The sequence below is a fragment of the Scylla paramamosain genome, chromosome 21 (assembly GCF_035594125.1).
Source record: "Scylla paramamosain isolate STU-SP2022 chromosome 21, ASM3559412v1, whole genome shotgun sequence".
Taxonomy (NCBI): Eukaryota; Metazoa; Arthropoda; class Malacostraca; order Decapoda; family Portunidae; genus Scylla; species Scylla paramamosain.
The window spans coordinates 18,858,335-18,881,476 of NC_087171.1; the positions used below are offsets into that span (position 1 = coordinate 18,858,335).

At 42.1% G+C, this 23,142-nt stretch overlaps 1 protein-coding gene across 2 annotated transcripts in view; it reads right to left on the reverse strand.

Moving 5' to 3' along the window:
* The window catches only part of LOC135111172 (protein AHNAK2-like), a 39,293-nt gene extending 18,698 nt beyond the window's left edge, over window positions 1–20,595 (reverse strand). For both annotated transcript variants that reach the window (XM_064024232.1, XM_064024231.1), the window contains exon 1: window positions 20,299–20,595. In XM_064024232.1, coding sequence (XP_063880302.1) covers window positions 20,299–20,380 — 82 coding nt within the window. In that variant the 5' untranslated portion in view covers window positions 20,381–20,595. The remainder of the gene's footprint in view (window positions 1–20,298) is intronic.
* Between the last annotated feature and the right edge of the window lie 2,547 nt (window positions 20,596–23,142).

Consider the following 23,142-nt stretch of genomic DNA (forward strand, 5'->3'; position numbering starts at 1 on the left):
ACTGTAGGTTAAAAGAGACATAGGTGTTATGGGGCTCAGTTCTGAAGAAGAAACTCGTCCCGTAACACCTGTCTCTCTTTTCACTTCCACCTCCGTTGTTATTATTATTACTATTACTGTTATTGTTGTTGTTGTTGGTAGTGGGGGGTGGCGTATCATCACAGCTGCAAAAGTCATGAAAAATTCCCTCCTCTCAGCTGTGGAGGATGTCAGATTATAGTGCAGTTCTCTATAAAGCGTCTGTGTATACCCTCGCATCTAATTATCTTGTCATGCCGAGTGTACATTTCCTTTCACTCCGAGCCTGCTGTGATGCCAACACTATCACAGCCTTCTTAATTCACTTTCTATCACATCTATCTATCTATCCATCTATCTATCTATCAACCACAAAGACACAGAATCTCGTCATTTCATAGCATGTCTTTATTCTATTCCAGCGTCTTGTTTCATCTTCCAGTAGGCTTTTGTTGACACGGTCTGGGTTAAAATTTCAAGGAAGTTTTTATGAATCCAGAGATTGTTTATTACTTATTCAGCAGCATCAGTAGGTAGATAATAATTAAAGTCCCACTAATTTTTATATGTGGACTTTGAAAACTCTAAATTCGTAACGGAAGTCTTCATTTTGTCTCTAACTCTTAATTTCGTCACAGGCACGTGATTTTCATGCAAACTCTTCATTTCATTGAGAACTATTTTGTCACAAGCCCTTAATTTGGTCGCTGATGATGTGAAGCAAGGACTTACCAGGCATAAAAGTGGCAAATATTTCATTCACCGAGGCCACGAGTTGGAGTAAAATAGGGAATACTGACAAAGGTCACCCGTGATACTTGCATGACAATTAGGCCATTAATTTAGCGCGACATCAAATCGTTATTCATTGGAAGTAGAGTTTTTCGTTCCCAAATAAAGCTACACAGAAATGTCGACTTTTAATTTATCTATTATTCATGTGCAAGCAACAGGAGCAAGTGGCCCAGGGGAGGAAGCCCCTGACGAGGGTGGGGATGAACCTTAAGCACTATTGTTATTGTGTCAGGGGATTTAGTGATTACTGATAGAAAATACGTACTGTAAGAGCATAAGAGAGTAGGGGAAGCTGCAAGAATCCAGCAGACCTACACGTGGTAGTCCCTGTATAAAAACATGCATTCCTACATTCACCTGTCATTCGGATCCACACTCACTCCATCATCCTTTTATAAAACCCCCTATTGACTCCGCAGTGACAACGTGATTACTGAGTCTTTTCCAGTCATCTTGTAAACCAGTTTTTCCTTCTCTCTCTCTCTCTCTCTCTCTCTCTCTCTCTCTCTCTCTCTCTCTCTCTCTCTCTCTCTCTCTCTCTCTCGTTTCTTCTCATATTTTCTATTCCAGTCTCTTGTTTTTCTCTTTCTTTACCTGTCTTATCACATTTCTTTATATTTTTTCGTCTCTAACTTAAAAAAAAAAAATCGCATCATTAATTTATATTTCTTATTGATTTATTTTCTTGGTAGTCACGAGGGAAGATGCAACATTCGTGACTACACCTGGATAGATAGATCTCCACGCCCTTGACACTCTTCGCCTGCTAATCCACGCTCCCTCCTTCCCTCCCCTCCCCATCCTTCCTTGTGTAACTGCAGTAGTGGTACAGTAGTGATCAGAAAATCAAGTGACCTTCTGCATCCACTTCCACCGTGCTTTTATTGTCTTCTCTGCCTTAAATTCTCTCTTATTGTCTCCAAAGGGATTCCCACAACAGATTCTCAACAGATCAGAGTATAAGTCTATGAAAAAAACAGCTTACAATTGCTTTATTATTGCACAGGCCACTATAACTCTTATATATAATGTTGATGTATTGATAGTGGCTGACAGGACATAAGACGAGGTGAATATACTGAACACTTGAATTGGAAATGGTATATGCTGTTCTTGATCATCAGTATACTCTCCTCTTAGACATTTCTGATATAACTCCTGTATGTAATGTTGATGTGCTGGTGGTGACTGATAGGAGAGCATAAGGCAGGGTGAATATGCTGGACACGGGATTTAGTAGTTACGGTATGTTATTCTGCTGTTGACTATGGCTATTGGTGTATCTTTCCCTTAGGCATTTCCCTCGCTGATGTGTTTCCGTGGACAGTTTTCTACCCGTGAAACTATTCCCCTTCATTTATTTATCTATTTATTTATTCTTTTCTCTCGTGAATAAATCTGATAGCGCTGTGTTGTGATGACGGAGCAGTGACAAACCATTGCTGTTGATTTTTGCATTAGGTTAAGTTAGGTTAAGTTAATCCTTTCGCTGCTGGTCGCTTTTCATATCACCTATAACTTTACATCCATCTATTTTTTTGTACTAGTCTCTTAAACAGTTCTGTCGTCTGTAAAAGAGAAGACCAGCCTCCTGTTCTCTCTTTCCTTTACGTCCATGTGACTGTGGGCTGTTACAACCTCTCTCTTCTGGCTCTGTCATGATGCCTCCCTCTCGTTACGTGATGGCTCAGCTGGTAATGGTCAAAAGTCAGTCCAATACTTATTTTATTTCTTACATGGTCTTTGTTTTCTTGCCTAGGTGTGTGTGTGTGTGTGTGTGTGTGTGTGTGTGTGTGTGTGTGTGTGTGTGTGTTGGCCTTTCTTGTTATGCCGTGGTGTGTTGGTGATATGCTTGCCTTTTACTGATGAGTGTTTGGTGAAAGTTGGAAAGTTTCATGGAGTGAAGTATACAGAAACGTAAAATGACTACACTACTACATGATATTTGATGTAAACGCGTTGAATTTCTATAATTTTGCCCATAAACTAACAAACTGTGTGTGTGTGTGTGTGTGTGTGTGTGTGTTACTAGTCTTGTTAACACGAACTACTTCAGCCTGACTAGCTCCACGCGTTGCATAAGTGCCTTTCGAGTTCACTTTTTCTTTCTCTCACGTCTTGGGAAACAAGTTTTTGAAACCCTCGGTAAGAACTACTTTTATTATGCTTATACCAGTGTTGCTTCGGTGAGGGAGAAAATCATGACATGCACCAGTAGCTCCCCAGTGATTCGTAGTAACAGTCCTTAGCATTGGCCTTGTGAGGGAAGGTGGCGTTGTGTGCACCCTTGTAACGCATATATAAGTACAGATTCCTAAGCTCTTAAACTCTTAAAGCTCTCCAAAGGGTACAGAAGTTATTAGCATTGACCTTTTCAGGGAGAGCGGCGTTCGTTACACTTTTTTAATGATATTGGTTCGTAGCTCTTAAAGGCTTTATTATCCCATAACGACTGATCTTCAAATGCTGCACAGATGATTACTCAAGTTCTCATAGGTGTTTTTCCCATACATGGTGCAGAATCCTTGTCCACCCATCACCACCATCATGAACACCTTCCTTCCCCCCCAACCCCCTAACCACTTGAAAGCTCCAGAAACTTCCATGTTAGCATATTGAATGTTGCTGAATTAACACATCAAAGCGTCTTATGAATACGGACCTTCGTTCTGGAAAGTTGCTGATCTGTTTAAGCCTCTGACTGGGATGACTTCTCGAGCCTAGTGAGATGATCTGGTGCAAGTTGAGCTTATGAAAGACGCTGTTGATTATGGTTACGAAAGACTCGAGTGGCAACAAAGAGCGATGGAGTGCCTAGTTTAAACCTTTTAATGACTGTTTAATATATTTGTTTACTGTGTTTATTCTCCTTACTCAAATGAAATAAGAAGGTTCATATTATTATCAGCCTAAAGATTATTACCTAACATGGTGGTGGCATGAGTGTTAAATAGAACGTGAAGATAATGAAGAGACATGCAGTAGCTTTATGACTTAATCCTTTCACAGCTACTTGACGTGTTTTCTTAATAACAAATCAATCGGAGGTATTTATAATTGGTCTACAGCTACCATTTGTCATCATTCTGGCTAAACATTGGCAATCTACGCTTTCCATTCACTTTTCTTTTTTATGGGTATTCTAAAAACATGTTATACAGTGCCTTTAATGTTGTGCATTGTTTCATATCGCAGTGAAAGGGTTAATTGTATATAATGCTGAGTTAAAACGTGAGGCAATATTTCTAAACATTTCGTCGTCCCGTCTCTCATATTACAGATTATAGTGGAAGTTATATGTAGGCTTTTAAGTGTGTTTCCATGACTGGTGGTAAGTTAACAAAGATTCTGCTTTACCATTAGGAAAAAACACTCATTGAAAACATGGCTATTCTTTTTTTGTGGCTTTGAATACAGTCCTGATAAGAGAGCAAAGCAAGAAAGCGAGTCATAACGCATCTTATAAAACATCCCCCGCCAAAAAAAAAAAAAAAAAAATTAGATAAATAAATAGATAAATAAAAGACAAACATAACACATTAACAGTTCACTAAAGCGTCGTTCAGTGGACAAAACCTCGCCACAGGTGTTACTACCCACGCTCATGCTTCCCTCGATTTATGAACAGTATAACAGGATTACTTTTTTTGGCCTTAGTTTTTTTTTTTTTTTTTTTTGTCTTAGTTTTTATGCTTCAATTTATTCCTGATGTACAGGTGTTTGTTTATGTCCTGTGCGTGTTATGAGTCAGGAAGAAGACGACCTTCGTTCTTCCCCGGGCAGAAATGGGGGAGAGAGAGAGAGAGAGAGAGAGTGTGTGTGTATGTGTGTGTGTGTGTGTGTGTGTGTGTGTGTGTGTGTGTGTGTGTGGCCTTAAAAATTATATCTTTCCGTCTTATTCGTCTATTTCTTCTTCTTCTTCTTCTTCTTCTTCTTCTTCTTCTTCTTCTTCTTCTTCTTCTTCTTCTTCTTCTTCTTCTTCTTCTTCTTCTTCTTCTTCCTCTTCTTCTCCTTGTCTTCTTTCGTTTATTGCTTTGCCTTTTAAACTTGACTCCACCTGATTTTCTCTTACCAATGGGCAGTTATTTACCACCACTGCGGCTTGCATGTGTGTGTGTGTGTGTGTGTGTGTGTGTGTGTGTGTGTGTGTGTGTGTGTGTGTGTGTGTGTGTGTGTGTGTGTGTGTGTGTAAACCATAGGGCAAGAGTGAGTAACCTTCAGCTTTCCTTGGCGTGAAAAGTTAAAGAGTACATTGCAGCAAACACTGTGTACGTACGTGTGTTTGTGTACGTCTATATGATGCACGTGAGTCTATTATACGTGAGTCAGTAGGAGGCGACCTTCACCCGTGTACGTGATGAGGCAACTTCGTGCTCCCGTCCAGTCTTGTCTCGCTGGCCCACACACTAACGGGGCACGAGTGAGCTGGACTATCATGCCCACGTAACACTGCGGGCAGGTGCAGGCCACTGACCCAGGCCGCGGCCCACCTAGAGCGGGTCACTTGCCTCGTGAAGCGCGATTGGTGCTGGTGACATTTCAGCATGAGGTCATTTCCTCCATAGACTCGCTGACCCACTGCACAGGCAAATAGACAGACGCACGGACAGACACACAGACACGCACAGAGAGAGAAAGGATACCCAGATCCCACCTTGGTACTGAAATAGAGATAGATAAATAGAAAGACAGAGAGAGAGATAGACAGAGGGATAAACAGATAGAGTGACTGATAGGCAGACATGCAAACAGACTGACTGACTGATAAAAATACAGATAGACAGATAGATAAGTAGACAGAGAGAGGGAGGGAGGGAGACAAAGATAACTCCCAACACTTCCCTAGTCGCCACATCACTAAGGCTATAGAACCAACCATCCATCCTTCAATCTCTTCCCTAACCAAGTTGCTCACCCGCCGCCCTGTAATCACGCCACAACTTCCCGCCAGCCACAGTGAATCAGGCACAACAGTTCCTTAGGGCGGCAGGTGCACGATGTTGTAACCCAGGCCAGGAAGGAGGGTGGATGTATTGGCCGCTCTACATTACAGCAATGCTCCCACTCGGCCTCCTCAGGTGTCGACAGGTGCAAATTGGAGTGTCATTATAGTGATGGACGTTGCCATAATCACAGAGGAATCCAGGTTTATTTGTCTCTGTAGGTGTAGGTGTGCTTGTTTACGTGTTCCGTGGTCTTGTGTTATGTGTTAGGTCTCGTGTATCTTAGATGATTACAGGTGCAAATTGGTGTAAACGTCATAATGAGAGGAATCCAGGTTTATTTATCTCAGCACGTGTTTGAATACTTGTTTACTTAATGACTTTTTGTGTTAGCATTCGCGTATCGTAGGTGACGCACGCTACAGTGAATATCTGACCTCAATAATCATATTTAGACTGAATAGGCTGGTGGAGTTTTGTGATAAATGCACGTATTCTTCAGTGCTTTGTGTTCTCATCACTACAGTCTGTCTAAGGGCACAGAGAAAGTCTTTGTTGCTGTGCTGGTGAATAAATAACTCCCTCTGGTGTGCCGCGAGCAGTAAACACCTTCGCTAAGAGAGGATCAGGTGGTGTCAAGTTTATAAGCCGAGGGAATAAGCGAAAGGAGAAGAGGAGGAAGATGATAAAGGAGAATATAGATAAAAGTAAGAATGAGAAGGAGGAGAGAGAGTAAACACAGGCGAGTAAGGTCTGCAGATGTGGTGATAAAAGGTTACACACACACACACACACACACACACACACACACACACACACACACACACACACACTATCACACACACAATATCACAGAGTTCTTGCCTCATTTCGGAACGTGAACGACTCGACAGAGACAGAGAGAGAGAGAGAGAGAGAGAGAGAGAGAGAGAGAGAGAGAGAGAGAGAGAGAGAGAGAGAGAGAGAGAGAGAGAGAGTCTGTAATAACGTAATAAATCAAGAAAAAAATATGATAAATGGAAGAAAGAGAAAGAAAAGGAGAGGTCAGGTTCAGGTAAAGGAGGTCGAGGAAAACAAGATAAAGGAGGGAGGGTGGAGAAAAGGAAGGGTGAAGAGAGAGAGAGAGAGAGAGAGAGAGATGAATAAAAATGCAAATTCCCCTCCCCCCCTCTCTCTCTCTCTCTCTCTCTCTCTCTCTCTCTCTCTCTCTCTCTCTCTCTCTCTCTCTCTCTCTCTCTCTCTCTCTCTCTCTCTATCTATCTATCTCTCTCTCTCTCTCTCTCCTTTTTTGCAACTGAAACCTTCGCTGTTGAAATAGAAAACTAGGACATTGTTATTATTATTATTATTATTATTATTATTATTATTATTATTATTATTATTATTATCATTATTATTATTAAAGTCAATCGAAAACGCAGTGAAGAGACAAACATTAATAGTAAAAATTTGACGTGTCGGTGTTTGATATGGGAAGACATAAGTGGCTGAAGTGTCATTAAGTGCTGGTAATATTAGTACTTAAGAAGGGAATCGGGGTGGGTGAGATATTAAAAAAAGAAAGAAAAAAAAATGAGAACAACTTCTTAGCAACTGATTAACTTGCTTTGGACCAGACAGGTTGGCAGGACCTGAATGTCACACAAACAGCAGGAGCGTTCTGGAAGGTTTTGTTGAGGGCATGACATTTATAGTCTTCAATATGGAAATGAGCACAGAGATATGGACGTACACTAATAACAGCAGCAGAATATGACATGATAACGTGCCAGCTTAATGACAGTCCCAGTAGCAAATGTTATTACTGAATATTTACTCAGCTTGGAAAATAATTTAAGAAGTAGCACTGTGTCTTAAAATTCACCATTCTTCATTAAAAAAAAAAAAAAAAACAAGAACAAAAGGGAAGCTGCAAAAAATCAAGGCTACACGAGCAGTCCCTGTATAATGAGTAACTTAACACATACAAGACCTACACGTGGCAGTCTCTATATAATGAATAACTTAAAATATAGACTACCTACACGTGCCAGTCCACTTATAACAAACAAATCACTGCATACCTTTGTTTACCTGTCATTCCTGTGTCCACAAACTTGCCTAATTCTCCCATGGATCTCTCAAATATTCGTCATTCTTCCGGGATCACTGTTCTCGACCTTAACGTTTCATGCACAGGTAACACGTTTGACCTATGTGCGTTTGACTTTCCCATCCATCAAATTTCTGTGTTGACATATGCTTGTGTGTTTGTGCAGTGACTCTTACCTTGGGACGTGAGATATTTGCCACGCTTCACGCCGCCTCTCCTGTCCTCCACTCAATGCCCCTTTTTATATCTGACTCCTGTGGCCTCGTATGCTTTATGAAGTGTGGTGCATGTTTGGAGCTGAATCTCTTACCACTGCCAGCAAAAGTGGGTGGTGTAGTGTGTAGTGCAATCATTTAATGCCTGTTGTTATGTTTGCGTTGGGAAATTGTGTAGGGTGTCTTAGATGGAGTAACAAGTGTAATATTGTTATTGTTTTAAAGTGTTAGTTTTTCTCCCAAGTGGTCGTCGTAATCAGTTCTCGTAAGGGAAGCATTCACGTATGCTGTAATGTATTTGAAGTTTAGCCTCGAGTACATATGCAAGTAGATGAACAAATAAAATGAAATAGAAACAGGTAAATAGATAAATAAAATAAGTTACTAAAAAATAAAAAAAGAGAAAGAGAAACAAGAGGTATTTATAACAAAATAATAGACAATAACAAACACTGTGAACCAGAGCAGAACTTAACAAGAAGAACCTGAGCCTTCCAATACCCCATGACACTCATTATATTCACCACCAATTACACCTGACACCTTTCATTCTCACCGATACACCTGAGTTCGCGGCTACCTCACTCACCTCTGACCTCTGCTGACCTCTTATCGTTGCAAAAGTTTTACTCCAACAGTAAGCCAAACGTGCATCTCCCCTAACTGGTTTCCTTGATTAGCTGCATTAGGCAATTATCTTGTATTGTGCTCGCCAGTTACCGTCTCCTTCTCTCCCACGCCACGCCACGCCTTCAGTCCTCGTGATGACCGCCCCATCAAACATAATGACCGCATTGTACACTCACCATAAAGTTCTCTCGCCTCTTGGGTTTCAAAATAATTGGCTCGTTAGTGATTAGGCTTAGTGGTTGGTGTTCCTGGTTGTAATGACGCAGTTTAAAGCAACGACACTGGAATGTTGATAACTTGTACGGAACAAAGAGTGTTGGAAAATTAATACATCCTTGAGATCTTAAGCCAGAAAAGATTCGAAGATTTTCCGTCTATTATGTAAAGTTCAATGAGTTTTTTGGTGACCGCGCTGTGGATTCAGACGCAATACTCAGCCTGTATTTGCGAAAGGAGTGGAGTCTAACCTCTCCAATACAGGTTACATACATGACGTGCTCACAACTAGTTTTTCAGTCTACACCGACACCGACTCCCATGCTCTCCTGTACTAATCACATTGTTGGCGGAACGTCCTTGCGTGTTAATACCGAAAATGCAGTCTTGTACCTTCGCCAGTCCCTTTCTCTGCGAACTACAAGCAAGACACGCAGGCAAGATCCTAAGGGTTATAATTAGGATAAAACAAAAAGGTAACGAATTCATGCTTGATCAGATCGAATGTAAAAAGGAAATAGGAAAAAAAAAAAGGGGTTCTCAAATAGGGAGGTAGTGACTGGAGTGGACTTCGTGGTTAGTTAGTGCTGAGTCATTAGGGAGCTTTAAGAGAAGATTAGACATATTTATGGATGGGGATGATAGGTGGAAATAGGTAGGCATACTTCATATAGGGACTGCCACGTGTAGGCCTGGTGGCTTCCTTTATTTCTTATGTTCCTATGTTCTTATGACTTATGGATCAAACTGTTAATGAAGGGTATTGGGTAACAGTGTCAAGAGTGGGGAAATCCAACTCATGGCATAGATAGTGTTGCAAATGATGGGAGCAGACCTAGCAGCAACTTGGTGGCTGGGCAGACGCTGGGCAGTTTAGGCAGTTTCAAGAGAAGGTTGGGTAAATTTATTGATAATGACGTCATGTGGTCAGTTTTAAGTGCTCAGGAACTGTCTAGTGTGGGTGAACTAGTCTTTTGCTCTCTCTCCTTATTTTCTATGTGTAATGGATGTCAAGGAGAAGCACAGGAGGTGGAAAGAAATACATTGAATTAGTACCATCGTAATGTGACTCCTCGGTTGCTCATGACTTACGTTCCTATGTGTATTGAATGAAAAGGGGAAGCACAGACAAACGGAAGCTGGGCAGAAATATTGCATAAGTAACATCGTAACGTAACTTTGGCTGCTCATGATGATACGGCGCACTGAAGTAATTCTAAACGACTATGATGAACATAACAGAACTTCAGGCACTAAGAAATTCAAACTACTTTTTTATTTCAAGTCTGTGATGCATTTCTAAACTCTTTGACAGTTCTAAAGAGCGGAAAGTTAGGCCCCTCTCTCTCTTTCTCTCTCTCTCTCTCTCTCTCTCTCTCTCTCTCTTGACGTGGCAAACATGAGTAAGGTGAAGGTGAGGGTGTGGTGAGAGGAGCGTGGGAGAGGAGGAGGTGGAGGAGGAGGACTTGGTAAGGGTGAAGGAGGCGGTGGTGGGCGAGGCCTAGGTGGCGGAGGCGCAGGTGGAGGTAAAGGAGGAGGATACAAGGAAAGAGGAGGAGGAAGAGGAAGGGGGAAAAAAAGCGCAGGAGAAGCAGGAGTAGGAAATAAATGAGGATTAGAAAGGGGAGGAGCATGTGGAGAAGGAGGAGGAGGAAAAAGAAAAAAAAAAGACGAAGGAGGAGAACCAGGGGAAGGAAGCAAGGGGGGGAAGAAGAGATGCAAGAAATAGGGGAAGAGGAGAAAGAGAAGACTGAGGAGGAAAAAGAAAAAGGAGATAAGGAAGGTGATGCAAGATGGAGTGAGAGATTGGAGGATAGAGGATAAATAAATGAAGAAAAGAAGAAGAAGAGAGTAGAAGGAAGAGAAGGAGGAAATAAGAGACAAAATAAAGTGAGAATTAGAAACTATGAACTGGAGAAGAAGAGGGAAGAGGAGTAGGAGGAACAGGAAGAGCAGGAAGAGGAGGAGGAAGAAGAGGAGGAGGAGGGAATGCAGTATCGAAATAGGAGTGGAGGTCAGTGTGAGTCTCGGCAGGTCTCAACACTTTTGGACTTAACACACACACACACACACACACACAAACAAGGGGGTAGTGAACTTAACGTCACCTACGCAGCTTTGGGTTCTCATGGCCACCCGTCCTCACTTCCCTTCCTCCGTCAGTCACTCCTGCCGCGCCTAATATAGTCCAACTTCTTACGCTGATTATAAAGAGCAACACATAATAAGTCTTTTTTTCTCCTGTGTTAACTAAATATAGCTGGTCCTTTTGTTGAATTATGGTCGATCTCTTATTAGTTAATTCGTCTCTCTTTTTGTTATTTATCTATTTATTTTATTTCGGTCGTGGTTAGTTTCATGGCTTATATTTAACATCCTTCAAAGCAAGAACCCGCCACTTAATTTATGTGTGTATGTGTGTGTGTGTGTATGGTTAGGTGGATGGGTATGTATTTAAAGCACAGGGGGGAATTGGTTTGCAGGAGCCACTAACAAGCTCGATTTACGCCTTGGTCATCTCATTGGGCAGGAAGGAGCAGGCGGGTTATCGCGTGTCGCCCGCCATCACTGTGTCCTTCACTTCAAATAAACATGCTCTTGATACACTTGACACTTCCTGCTAACTATTTTTTTTTACCTCTTTGCTAATATGCTGTGCCTTGGAAGACATTTTATTTATTTATTTATTTATTTATTTATTTATTTTTAGATCACGCCACCTCCTTTCCTCTCCACAGTAAGTTGCCGGGTAGGGCATAGGGGAGGCCAGCCGTGCTCATTCTTCCGACATTACACCTGATGGTTCCTCATACGGGTGGTTGCTGGGTGGCTCATGGATGCTGGGAGGGGAAGTCATCGCACATTGAATTAATATGAACTTGGTGTAATTATAAGAAAGGTATTTTGGGTAGTGGTCGCTGTGGGTGTCTGGGCTTGAGTTATCCTTAATATATTCAAGTTTTACCGTGTTATTGCATCAGTATTTAGGTTAACAGTGAGGTAAGCGATTCATGAGCATCTATAGCAGGTACCCGTTCACAGTTCCTCCTCGCTACACCAAATAATTCCATAACTTTTGAACTCAACAAGAACTGACAGACACAAAAAGCTGTTAATGGTCCCTGAGTGGTGTGGTCTGAGGGCACATGGTGGGCAAGGGCAGCAGAGTCACAGGTGTTGAGGTGTTGCTGCTGCGTGAACCTGAACCTTTGTCTGAGCTGATCTTAACCTTGGTGGGGCGCCCTTCTGCCCTCCTCACGCACACTTCTCAATTACGGAACTTGCCTCGCCCACCGCCAGAAAAAAAAAAAAAAAAAGGTGCTTTTCATCCAATACGGAATATCTAAATCTCATCTGTATGGAGTAGTAAACTTTTTTGTCCTTAGCTTACAACTCGCGGTCTAGAAAAACTGTTGTTCCTCCTCACCTTTCCGCCATGACAACCTCTGCTCTATATTTACTAAGCGCGGCTATCACTGCTCACCGCACCATCACCACAACTACCACCACCACTTAATGCTGCGCTAGGGTGTGGTGGCCGCCCCAAAGCAAGCTCACCCGCCACCCACCCGACCAGTATTGTCTCGCGGACGCACTCATTGCTTGCTGCCTCGAGTGTCTGATTGTGCAAGATGATGTCACTGGATGTAGGCGACGTATTATGAGCAGTAGAGCAGGTCTGAGCAAGCAAACGAGCCTCCTAATGTTCTTGAAAGCACATAAAAGGAGCTCAACATCTTACTTCCCTGGTGGTAGTCATGTGGGTGGTACATGTGAATTTGAGATGTGCTTACGTCCTTGTGTTCCTCGTACTAACTTAATTTGTGCAATAGCCGCCAGTGTCAGTTGCCAGTCCATAGAAGCAGCACGTATAACACTAGGATAAATAATAACAGTTTTATGACGAAATGCTCTCGAGTTTTGTGGAGTCTCCGTGTTCTTTTGGTGATGCTTCCAAGTGGTGAAGGTGAGGCTGCTTTGCCCGGAATGTCTCCCAAATGCGCAACAAAGAACGCTGGAAAGTTTAACGTATTTGATTTCTTTCTCTCTCTCTCCCCTTTTTTGGCAGGTGACCGATCTAGAGATAATTTATTTCAGTGATTTCTTCTCTAAGAAATGCCTAACTGTTGTGTGCGTGGGCCTGTTGTATCACGAATGGTGTGGCAGAGAGGTCGGGATGGAGGCTGAGATCTGCTCTTTTACATACCCACCTTGCCTCTAGCGTTTGTTCCCTGTCGTTCACCTGAACCTGTTAAAACTACATGATGTTTTCGTCGCTGTTGTCATTGTTGTTATTGTTGCTGGTGTTTCAATAGGTGTTTTCATCATTCCTCGCATTTACTTCACCTTCTATCCCCGCGTCGCCTACATTCACTCCCTCAACCTGAAGTGACCCCGCGCTACCTCGTCCCGGCACAAACCAGCAAGATAACCGAGGCGAGGCGAGGCGAGGCGGGAGGCGTGACCTTACTTACACATTTGTTCAAACTTTCACTTCCCGCCAACGCCTCGCCCCGCCGCCTTCGCCTTACCCTACCGCTTATCCTGCCCGCCCTTGTGTTTGTGCCTGGGCCTGCCGTGTATGTGCTTCCCTGCTTGGTGCCCTTAAGTGTATAGGTTTCTTTGCGTGTGTATTGCGTGTTGTTGAGTTTTATGGTTTACTACTACTACTACTACTACTACTACTTTTAACACCGCTTTGTAATAATTAAAGTGATTGAAGAATAAGAAAATAGAGGGAATAAGTAAAAGAATAGAAAGTAGGGAAGACAAGAGAGAGAGAGGAGGAGAAGAGTAAGAGCAGGAAGAAGAGCTGGAACAGGAGGAAGAAAAAGAGGGCAGAAGATGGGGAAGGAAGAGGAGACGGAGGAAGAGAAGGAGGAAGAGGAGGAAAAAGAAGAAAGTCACAAGGATAAACAAGAAAAAAAAAGAGGAGGAGGAAGAGAAAGGGCAGAAAATGGAAGTGGCGGAGGAGGAAGAGGAAAATACTGCCGGAAGAAAAAAAAAAAAGACAAAGACAGAAGGAGGAGGGGGAGAAGAGGGATGAATCATAAGAATAAAGGGAAAAAAAAAGCAGAATAGGAGAAAGAAGGTTAAGAATAAGAGAAAGAAGAGGAGGAATCATATTTGGAGCACAAGGATATGAAGGAAGGCCTCTCTCTCTCTCTCTCTCTCTCTCTCTCTCTCTCTCTCTCTCTCTCTCTCTCTCTCTCTCTCTCTCTCTCTCTCTCTCTCTCTCTCTCTCTCTCTCTCTCGACAAGCAGGAAGTAAGGGCAACTAGTGATCTATGCTTTTACGTTATATTGGTTACATTTTTGCTTTTATTTTGTCTCAAAGGTGAATGTGAACATGAAGGCAATAAGAAAAATTCCCCACAGAGAAGAGTAAGTGGCGCAACGTAAATTTGAGAGAATAACAGTGTTTATCAGTACGTGTAAATATGGGAGGAGGAGGAGGAGGAGGAGGAGGAGGAGGAAAGAGGAAGGAAATAGATGTCTTGTATCCAACTTCGTACTTGTTTGATAAGTGTGTGTGTGTGTGTGTGTGTGTGTGTGTGTGTGTGTGTGTGTGTGTGTGTGTGTGTGTGTGTGTGTGTGTGTGTGTGTGTCTTTACGTATGAAAATACCTCATTAAATTTAACATTTGTGACAACTTGCAGTATTTGTTATTATTATTATTATTATTATTATTATTATTATTATTGTTGTTGTTGTTATTGTTGTTGTTTATGTTTTTATCATCGTCGTCGTCCTCGTCCAGAGAGAGAGAGAGAGAGAGAGAGAGAGAGAGAGAGAGAGAGAGAGAGAGAGAGAGAGAGAGAGAGAGAGAGGTGGTATGTGAAAATCTGGAGTCAATTAGTAATTATTCCATTCGTTCATTCATCCGTTCATCTGTCAGTGTTTTTGGTATTTCATTTATGCCGTTTTCTTTGGAAGTATTTCTGACAGCTTGATTATAATACTCTCTCTCTCTCTCTCTCTCTCTCTCTCTCTCTCTCTCTCTCTCTCTCTCTCTCTCTCTCTCTCTCTCTCTCAATCACTTTTTCTTTCTTTTCTTTTCTTTCTTCCTTTTCCTTTTCTTTTTCTTTTTATATCGTTTGGTGTGTCTAAAAATGCATATCTTTCTATTCAAGCATAATTTTGTCATAGTTCTGAATAAAAATGCTAGATATGTTTTTTTTTCCTTCCTTTGAAATTGATTTTTAACAATGTACTAAGTTTTTGAATGCCACAATTGGCTTTTTTTTTTCTTTTTTTGCCAGTTTTTATTCCCTAACACTTAGCTTCGTCTCTGCTCATTAAGAATTTGTCAGTCATGTAATATATATATTTTTTTCTTTCTTTCTTCATGTTTGTCACAGTTTCCGATTCATTTGATATTTTACACCTGTAACTTTTGTCTTACACTCAAATTTTTTATTCTTTTTATCGCGCACACTTTGAATAAACTCCCTTTTTTTTTTACCCCCTTTTTAATTCCCCCTCTTACTTTCAACTCTCAATTTATAGTCTCGTTATGAAAGCCCCACTGACTTTTTTCCTAACAGCTAATGGTGAGAAGTGTACTGACTTGCTGACATTCTGCTGGTCATCCGTATCGGTACATTAATTTTTACATTCCTTCTTGTGACCTGAGGGCGAGACAAGACGCGCGTGGAGAAACACAATGGAAACTCGGAGGGAAAATAAGAGAGAAAAAGAGGCAAGAGAAGACATATTGGTTCTTACGAGTGTGTTTAGTGGTGAAGATTATGATGCAGGAGAAGGAAGAGGAGGAGGAGGAGGAGGAGGAGGAGGAGGAGGAGGGGGAGGAGGAGGAGGGAACGGAGAGTATATTGGCTTATATGCTTTATTAATTTAGACGAATAGTGTAGAAATTAAATGTAGGAGAGGAGAAAGGTGTTAGTGAAGTAGTAATAGTAGTAGTAGTAGTAGAAGAAGAAGAAGAAGAAGAAGAAGGAAGACATTAAGTAAAAGGAGAAAGGTAAAGGACACTAGGACAATGAAGAGAGAGAGAGAGAGAGAGAGAGAGAGAGAGAGAGAGAGAGAGAGAGAGAGAGAGAGAGAGAGAGAGAGAGAGAGAGAGAGAGAGAACAAGAACAAGAACAAGAACAAGAACAAGAACAAGAACAAGAACAAGAACAAGAAAACAACAATGACAGCAAAAGGTAAAAGGAGAGAGGATAATAAGATAATACAATAAAAAAAAGGAAAAAAAAAATGGAGGAGGAGGAGGAGAGCAAAAGGTTGAGGGCGGAAGGTCACTGGAGTGGGCCGCGTGACCCTCATGTTCCTGTCACCTGGAGCGGGCCATCGTGTCGCGGTCCTGTTGGCATCTCACTTTCACTGCAGAGAGAGAGAGAGAGAGAGTGTGTGTGTGTGTGTGTGTGTGTGTGTGTGTGTGTGAGTCCCTTAGGTGTTATGTGGTTCATTTTCTTCTCTTCTTGAGGTATCCCACTCGCAGCATTTCCTCGCCCCTGAACGGTGATGACGCAGCTGTCCTGATTTATGAAGGCGCTGCTCGTCTCTGCCATTCCCTGTACCGTAATTTCCTCCGCAGCTCAATTTCCCTCACGAAGATCTTACCCTTCTGATTTCCCCTCCAAAATAAATCTTTTGCTCATAATAAATCAAGTCACGTTGGGCTGAGGTAATTTATCATCGGTGAATTTTTCATGGAGGGATCTTCTTAAGCTGGAATTTACTTGGGTAGAGTTTATATCAATATGCACAGCTACTTTTCACTCAGTCTTGTCATGGTTACCAGTCTTCCCTACCAAAGAGACATCCACAACTCGTCTCCATTCAGCTCTATCATGTCCACCACTTTCTCCTGCACTACAGACATCCACAAATCTCCATTCACTCTCATCACACCTACCACTCTTTCTTGCTCTACAGACTAGTCTTCACTCTCCCCTCCTTGCTCTACGGACATCAAGAATTGGTCTCCCAGAAAACCGCAGGAGTGGCAACACCAAGCAGTAAACTTCAAACGAGAGTGAGATTGATCGCTATCATTCTCGGCTTAGCAATGTTGAGGGGGCGTGTTCCGGCGCGGTGGTGGAGCGCGAAGTAGAAGAAAATAAGAAATGCAGTTACGAATGCTGGTCGTGTTATGCGAAGTGGAGCAATGGGGTTAGGAATATAACAACACAACAGTCAGGGTGGGGAAATGTTACTGAGGCCGACAGGGAACCTAAATAAAGATAGAGCTACAATAGGAGAGGAAAAAGAATAAAATCGCAGGCGTGAATTGGAATAAAGTAAAAAAAAATATATATATATATAATACTCAGGGTCACTGAATGGCGATGCTGCGGAGGCCGACGGGAGAAAAACGAAAATAGAACAACAACAGTAGCGGAGGAAATGTCAAAGGAAGGAAAAAAGAAAGAAAAAAAAAGAAAGAAAACTCCGTGCGTGAATTAGAATATAAATTAGGATATGACAATACTCTGGAAAAGGTGTGTGGAGGCTGACAGGAAACCATTACGGCGACAACAGCGGATATAAAAGGGAAAATGGTAAAAAAAGTGCCCTACGTGAATGAGAATGAGGTTAAAGAAATGGCGATAGGGCACCATCTCACCATTTCTCCTTTCATGCCTGGTGTTGCTGTAATAGTTTCCTGTCAGCCTCCTCACACCCACTACGGTGCAGAAAACGGGAAGAGAGGCTGGCAGGAAACAAAACAACAGTAAGGAAATTAATAGGAAAGGGGTTAGTAAAGGTGAATGATAGGTCGCTGGCATGCATTTCAATAGATGAGTAGAAAGTAGGAGAGGAAAGAGAGACTGAAAGATAAAAGGATAAAAAGGAAAGTGATGATAATGATGACATGACTGATGATAATAATGGCGATGCTTCTGATGATGATAATGATGATGATGACGCTGCTGATGATAATAACGATCATGATGATGTCACTGAAAACGCCGATAATGATAGTGATACTTAAACAGCTGCGGTACGTCATTACATACAAATAAAAAAAAAAAAAATAAAAAATTAAACATGTAAACAAAACAACTTAATCCACCAGCAAGGAGGAATAGAGAGAAAAGATGATAAAGCAAGGGAAGCGAAGGAAGAAGAACAACCAAACACCAGAGAAGTTACGGCCTCAAATTACAACTTCCAACGAAGAGAAAGAAAGGGAGAGTGAGAGAGCGAGTGACCTTGAACGAGTTAGCGGCACCTCCCCGGCTGTCTTGGTCTTGGGGGTGAATGATAGAACGACCCCAGCATTTCCGGTATTTGGGAGGGTTGGAGGAGGAAGGAGGAGGGTGAGATAGCAGAAAGGACAAGGGTGACAGGCATGGTGAAGAGGAAACAAAGGATATTATGATGAGAAAGAAGAAGGGGTGAAGTGGGAGGAGATTAACGGGATGAGAAGAAGAGGAGGAGGAGAAGGAGAAGAAAAATGATGATGGTAATGATGTTGATGAGGAAGAGGTGGAGGAGGACGAGAAAGAGATGAATTATGAGGAAAATAATGAGGGGACTAGGTCGGTGAGAGGGAGAAAGAAGGGGAGATAGATGGCGAATAAGAGGAGTAGAAAGGAGGAAGACGGGAAGGAAAACATGAACGAAGATAGAAAGAAGAAAGGAAGAAAGAAAGAAAATAAAGAAAGAAGGGAGAAGAAAATGCATAAGAAGGATAATTCAAAACCCTTTCATTATTGAGTAAGCACCACAGAACAGTTTGATCGGTTCATTGTTGCTATATTTACCCAATCCGGTTCATTATCCTTCAGTTTGTTCCTTACCTTCCTTTCATACCTTCCACCAGCCCATTACATCCCAGAAACTTGATGGATTAATCGTTATATTTACCTGTTGCGTCTTATCTCTAGTTCGTTCTTCACCAGCTTTCCTTTCATACCTTCCACGCATCACATCACATCATCTTTTACCACCTCAGTTCACTCACTACCATTTTCACTACTAGTATTCACGTATAACTTCCCTACCCTTGTTATACTGTACTTTCTTCGTTCTAATCATCTTCTCCCTGCCCCTTCTCTCCCTCCTCCTCCTTCTCTCCTTCCTCCTCCTCTCACACTTGCAAAATTTTCCTCATTCCTGCTCTCTCTCCAGCCCTTCGTGTCTCCTTTGCTAAGAGTCCACCAGATTCCAATCCCCTGCTTTCACTTTTCGTTAGCTTTCCCGTCCACCTTCATATGATAAGTTGAGCATTAGTATTCTCGCCTGCTTTCTTTAGTTAGTCACACACACACACACACACACACACACACACACACACACACACACACACACACACACACACGTATTTTTTTCCTTTGCATTGTCTCCTCTTTTGATACATTTCTTAATACTTTGTCAATAATCATTAGAAATTACATATATTGAAAATTATTTGAGTCCTTTTTACTATTACTGAGCATTGAAGGTGGCATCAGAGAGAGAGAGAGAGAGAGAGAGAGAGAGAGAGAGAGAGAGAGAGAGAGAGAGAGAGAGAGAGAGAGAGAGAGAGAAATTTAACGAAACAATAGCTTTATGAAATACCGCAACTTGAAAAATAACCAGTTAGAACCAATTAACATTATCAATTCGGAAACACTTGCCTTCCGCTTACATTTACGCCGCCCTGCTCTTTATTAGTCGGTCATTTGTTCGTTCATTCACTTATACTAATTTATTTATCCACAACTAAGTTAAAACGAATCCTTATACTTAATCCGTAATTGATATCGATGCGTCGTCTGCCTGGAAATCATGCACTGAACAAAATAATAGTAACAATAACTGTAACATGAACCCTTGGCCTATCAAGTAGTTCTGTCACTAGAAGACAAACGGAGAGGGAGATGCTTTCGCTCCAAGACTGCCCTGTGTACGCATGTCTGTCTTGTTTTAAAGCATGAAGCAAATTTCAAACTAAATCTCATATCTGTAAGATACCTGTTCATTTGCACCTGTGTAGCGGCAGCAGCAGCAGCAGCAGCAGTAGTAGTAGTAGTAGTAGTGGTAATAATAATAATAATAACAAATTCAGTGGGTGTCATCGTTAAGTCATAGTAATATGCAAGGTCCTTTCGTCATCAATATGTGAGAAAACAAGACGAAGAGCCGTCCATCAAAGCCCGTCACGTGCAGCAAGGCAGGCAGGTCCGCGTGGCGCCCCGCAGTGCCCAAGGAAAGCCGGGTCATCGTGCCGGGAGGGGCGTGGCGCGGCAGGTCAGGCTAGGTCGTGAGCAGAGAGTGAGAGAGAGCAAACAGTCACGGAGCAGGAAAGGGTGAAAGTGGTTAGTCCCGTTTGTTCACTTTCCTCTGCCTTCTCCCTCGTCATCGTTATCACCGCTGCCCGCCTCCCTCCCCGCCCGCCGCCCCACAGCAGGAAGCACCGCAGCCCAGATAGTCACCTTGACGTGGACGAGTCATGCTGAGCCCAGGCCGCAGCGCAGTACGTCCTACCACGACACCGACCAAACACCAACTAAACATCTCACTGCCTACTCCGCGTGTGTTTCCAGCGTGGGAGCCTGCCAGTCCAGTCGGCGGCGGCGGCGACAGCGGCGGCGGCAGCGGCGGCGGCGTTCCTCAGGGCGTAGACATAGAGCCTTCCTACGTCATGATAATAGTACCAGTTTTTGTGCGTGTTTTTCATGTTACCTTTCTTTCTTGACTATTTTTTGCGGGAGGTTTGATGTATTTTACAATTATTTTTTGCAGGTCGATATATTGTTTTTTATGATATTGGATCGTACTTTTTATGTACTTGTATGTGGAGCTTGTGCGTGCGCAGATTGACAGGTAGCCAAGCAGACAGGCAGGCGGGCAAGTAGGCGGGCAGACAAGCAGGCAGACAGGCAGACAACCGGAATATCAAGGCCAGACCCACCCTCTCCTTCCTTGCCTCCCTTCCACCCCAGCGGGAATAAGCGACTTTTTAACACACACACACACACACACACACACACACACACACACACACACACACACACACACACACACACACACACACACACACACACACAGATTAACGATATATAATTTTTTCATTTTTTATTGATTTTTTATTTTACATTGTTTGATGTTATCTCAGAGGGAAGGTCGGCCAAAAGCTACGCCATTATTAGTAGCAGGAAGAATTGCTTGCTAAATGCCTCTAAGAAAAAAAAAAAAAAATAGGAAAATAAAGTCCAAGGTTCATTTACTTCCCGAGATGCGCTGATACGCCTCTCCTGCTGATGTCTACATTTAATTCCAGGTTGATTGTTATTCTTGTTGGTCACTACTAATTAATTTCATCTCATCCCAGGGACGCCACATAAGAAAGAGAGAGAAAAAGTGTGATGTAGTAGAACACTTTTTTTGTTCAGCTTGTGTGTTTGCGGGGAAGAAATATAAAACAATGACTAACTGGTTGTGTTACTGTAATTATGGGAGCGTTAATTGCTTCTGTAATTAAGAGCCAAAGGTGAAAACTCCAGGAATTAGTACCATAATTACTTCTGCCTTAAGTGACGTCCTCGTATTTATTTTATTTATTGATATATTTTTTGTACCGTTATTATTAATGCTGAATGTGTGGCTGTGTGTCTGTTTGACCTTATTGCTTTCTCGGTTTGACTTGTGTTAATTTGTATTCAGAAACAACAGGAAGTAATAGTGAGGAATTGTATGTTCAAATGGTGTGTGTGTGTGTGTGTGTGTGTGTGTGTGTGTGTGTGTGTGTGTGTGTGTGTGTGTGTGTACATCTAACTGTGATGCATTTCTTTTCATTTGATTCACCGTACGTATCGTTATCAGACAGTTTTCAAACCGGCAATATCACACCTGGCAGGAGCACACACACACACACACACACACACACACACACACACACACACACACACACACACACCCATGCATACATAGAAACGTAGCTCGGTCCCTTTGTCAGCCCCGTTAAAACCCTCCACAGCACGGGGTCGCCTCTCCTCACGGTAAGGAATCCATACTTTTGGTTCCGCCGCTAGCTGTGGGTGTGCCCGTGCTAAGGTGCTAAGGGCGTCTCGGAGGGCTGCGTGTAAGCCTCCACCTAAGCATGCGCGGCGCCTTCCCTTTTTTAAATCAAGCATATTATCAATCAATCACCTAAGCATGCTATCTCGCTGTGCCTCTGTGTGTTTCAGGGTGCACGCAAATCTATTATGTATCTGTTAAGCAAAAAAGTACCTGTGGTCAATCTTAGTAGTAGTAGTAGTAGTAGTTTATTGACAAAGTACCATTACAAATTGATAAGATACATATTATTCTGATCTCTACTTCGTCCAAATTGAATTGATAAGTCACATTATGTAGCGTCAAACCCGGAAGTGTCTACTCATGACAGACGTAAAATAGATAAAGAAAAATTTTGATAATAAGTCATAATGGATTGCAACTTTGAAATAAATGCACCGTGTTAATGTCCTCCCATCAACACCATGGGCGACTGAAAAAAGGCTTCCTGGTTCATTGTACAGTATAATGTGAATTACATGTGATTGCCACGTGAACAATACAAGTGGCTGACCAAAGCTATTTCAATATCACTTACATAACGGGGACTGCTGGCGAGTCACCGACGCTGGAACTTACTGTCTTGGTTGTTATTATTATTATTATTATTATTATTATTATTATTATTATTATTATTATTATTATTATTATTATTATTATTATTACTACTACTACTACTACTACTACTACTACTACTACTACTATTACTATTAGCAGTAGTAGTAGTAATCATTATCTTTATAACAACAACAACGACAATAACAGCAACAACAACAACAACACATGCTAATACTAACGGGTGTAGAAGAATAACGCTCTGCACAGTTACTAGACGTGACGAGAGACGTGTTGTGTCTCCCGTTGAGTAGCAGGACCACGAGCACAGTAACCCACCACCGTCACACGCCCACTGACAGCTAGTCCCCGTGTGTACATATCCGGTGACTCTCTATCTCCAATTTATCTCCATTCTTTTATTAATCTGCTATAAATTGCATTCATATCGCCAGTTCGTGTCCTAATATTCAGTAGTAAGTGATCCGTGTGTGTCTGCAGGTCTGTGGCTCCTCGTTCTCTTAATCAAATGTCGGGCCACTGATTGCTTTCCGTTGAGTTATTGCTGAGTCTTTTTATCGGGAATAACGTTGTTCACATTTCCATCCATTCTCGTTCGCTAGACAGTCGTTATGCTCCAAACAAATGCCATGAGTTGTGCTTCA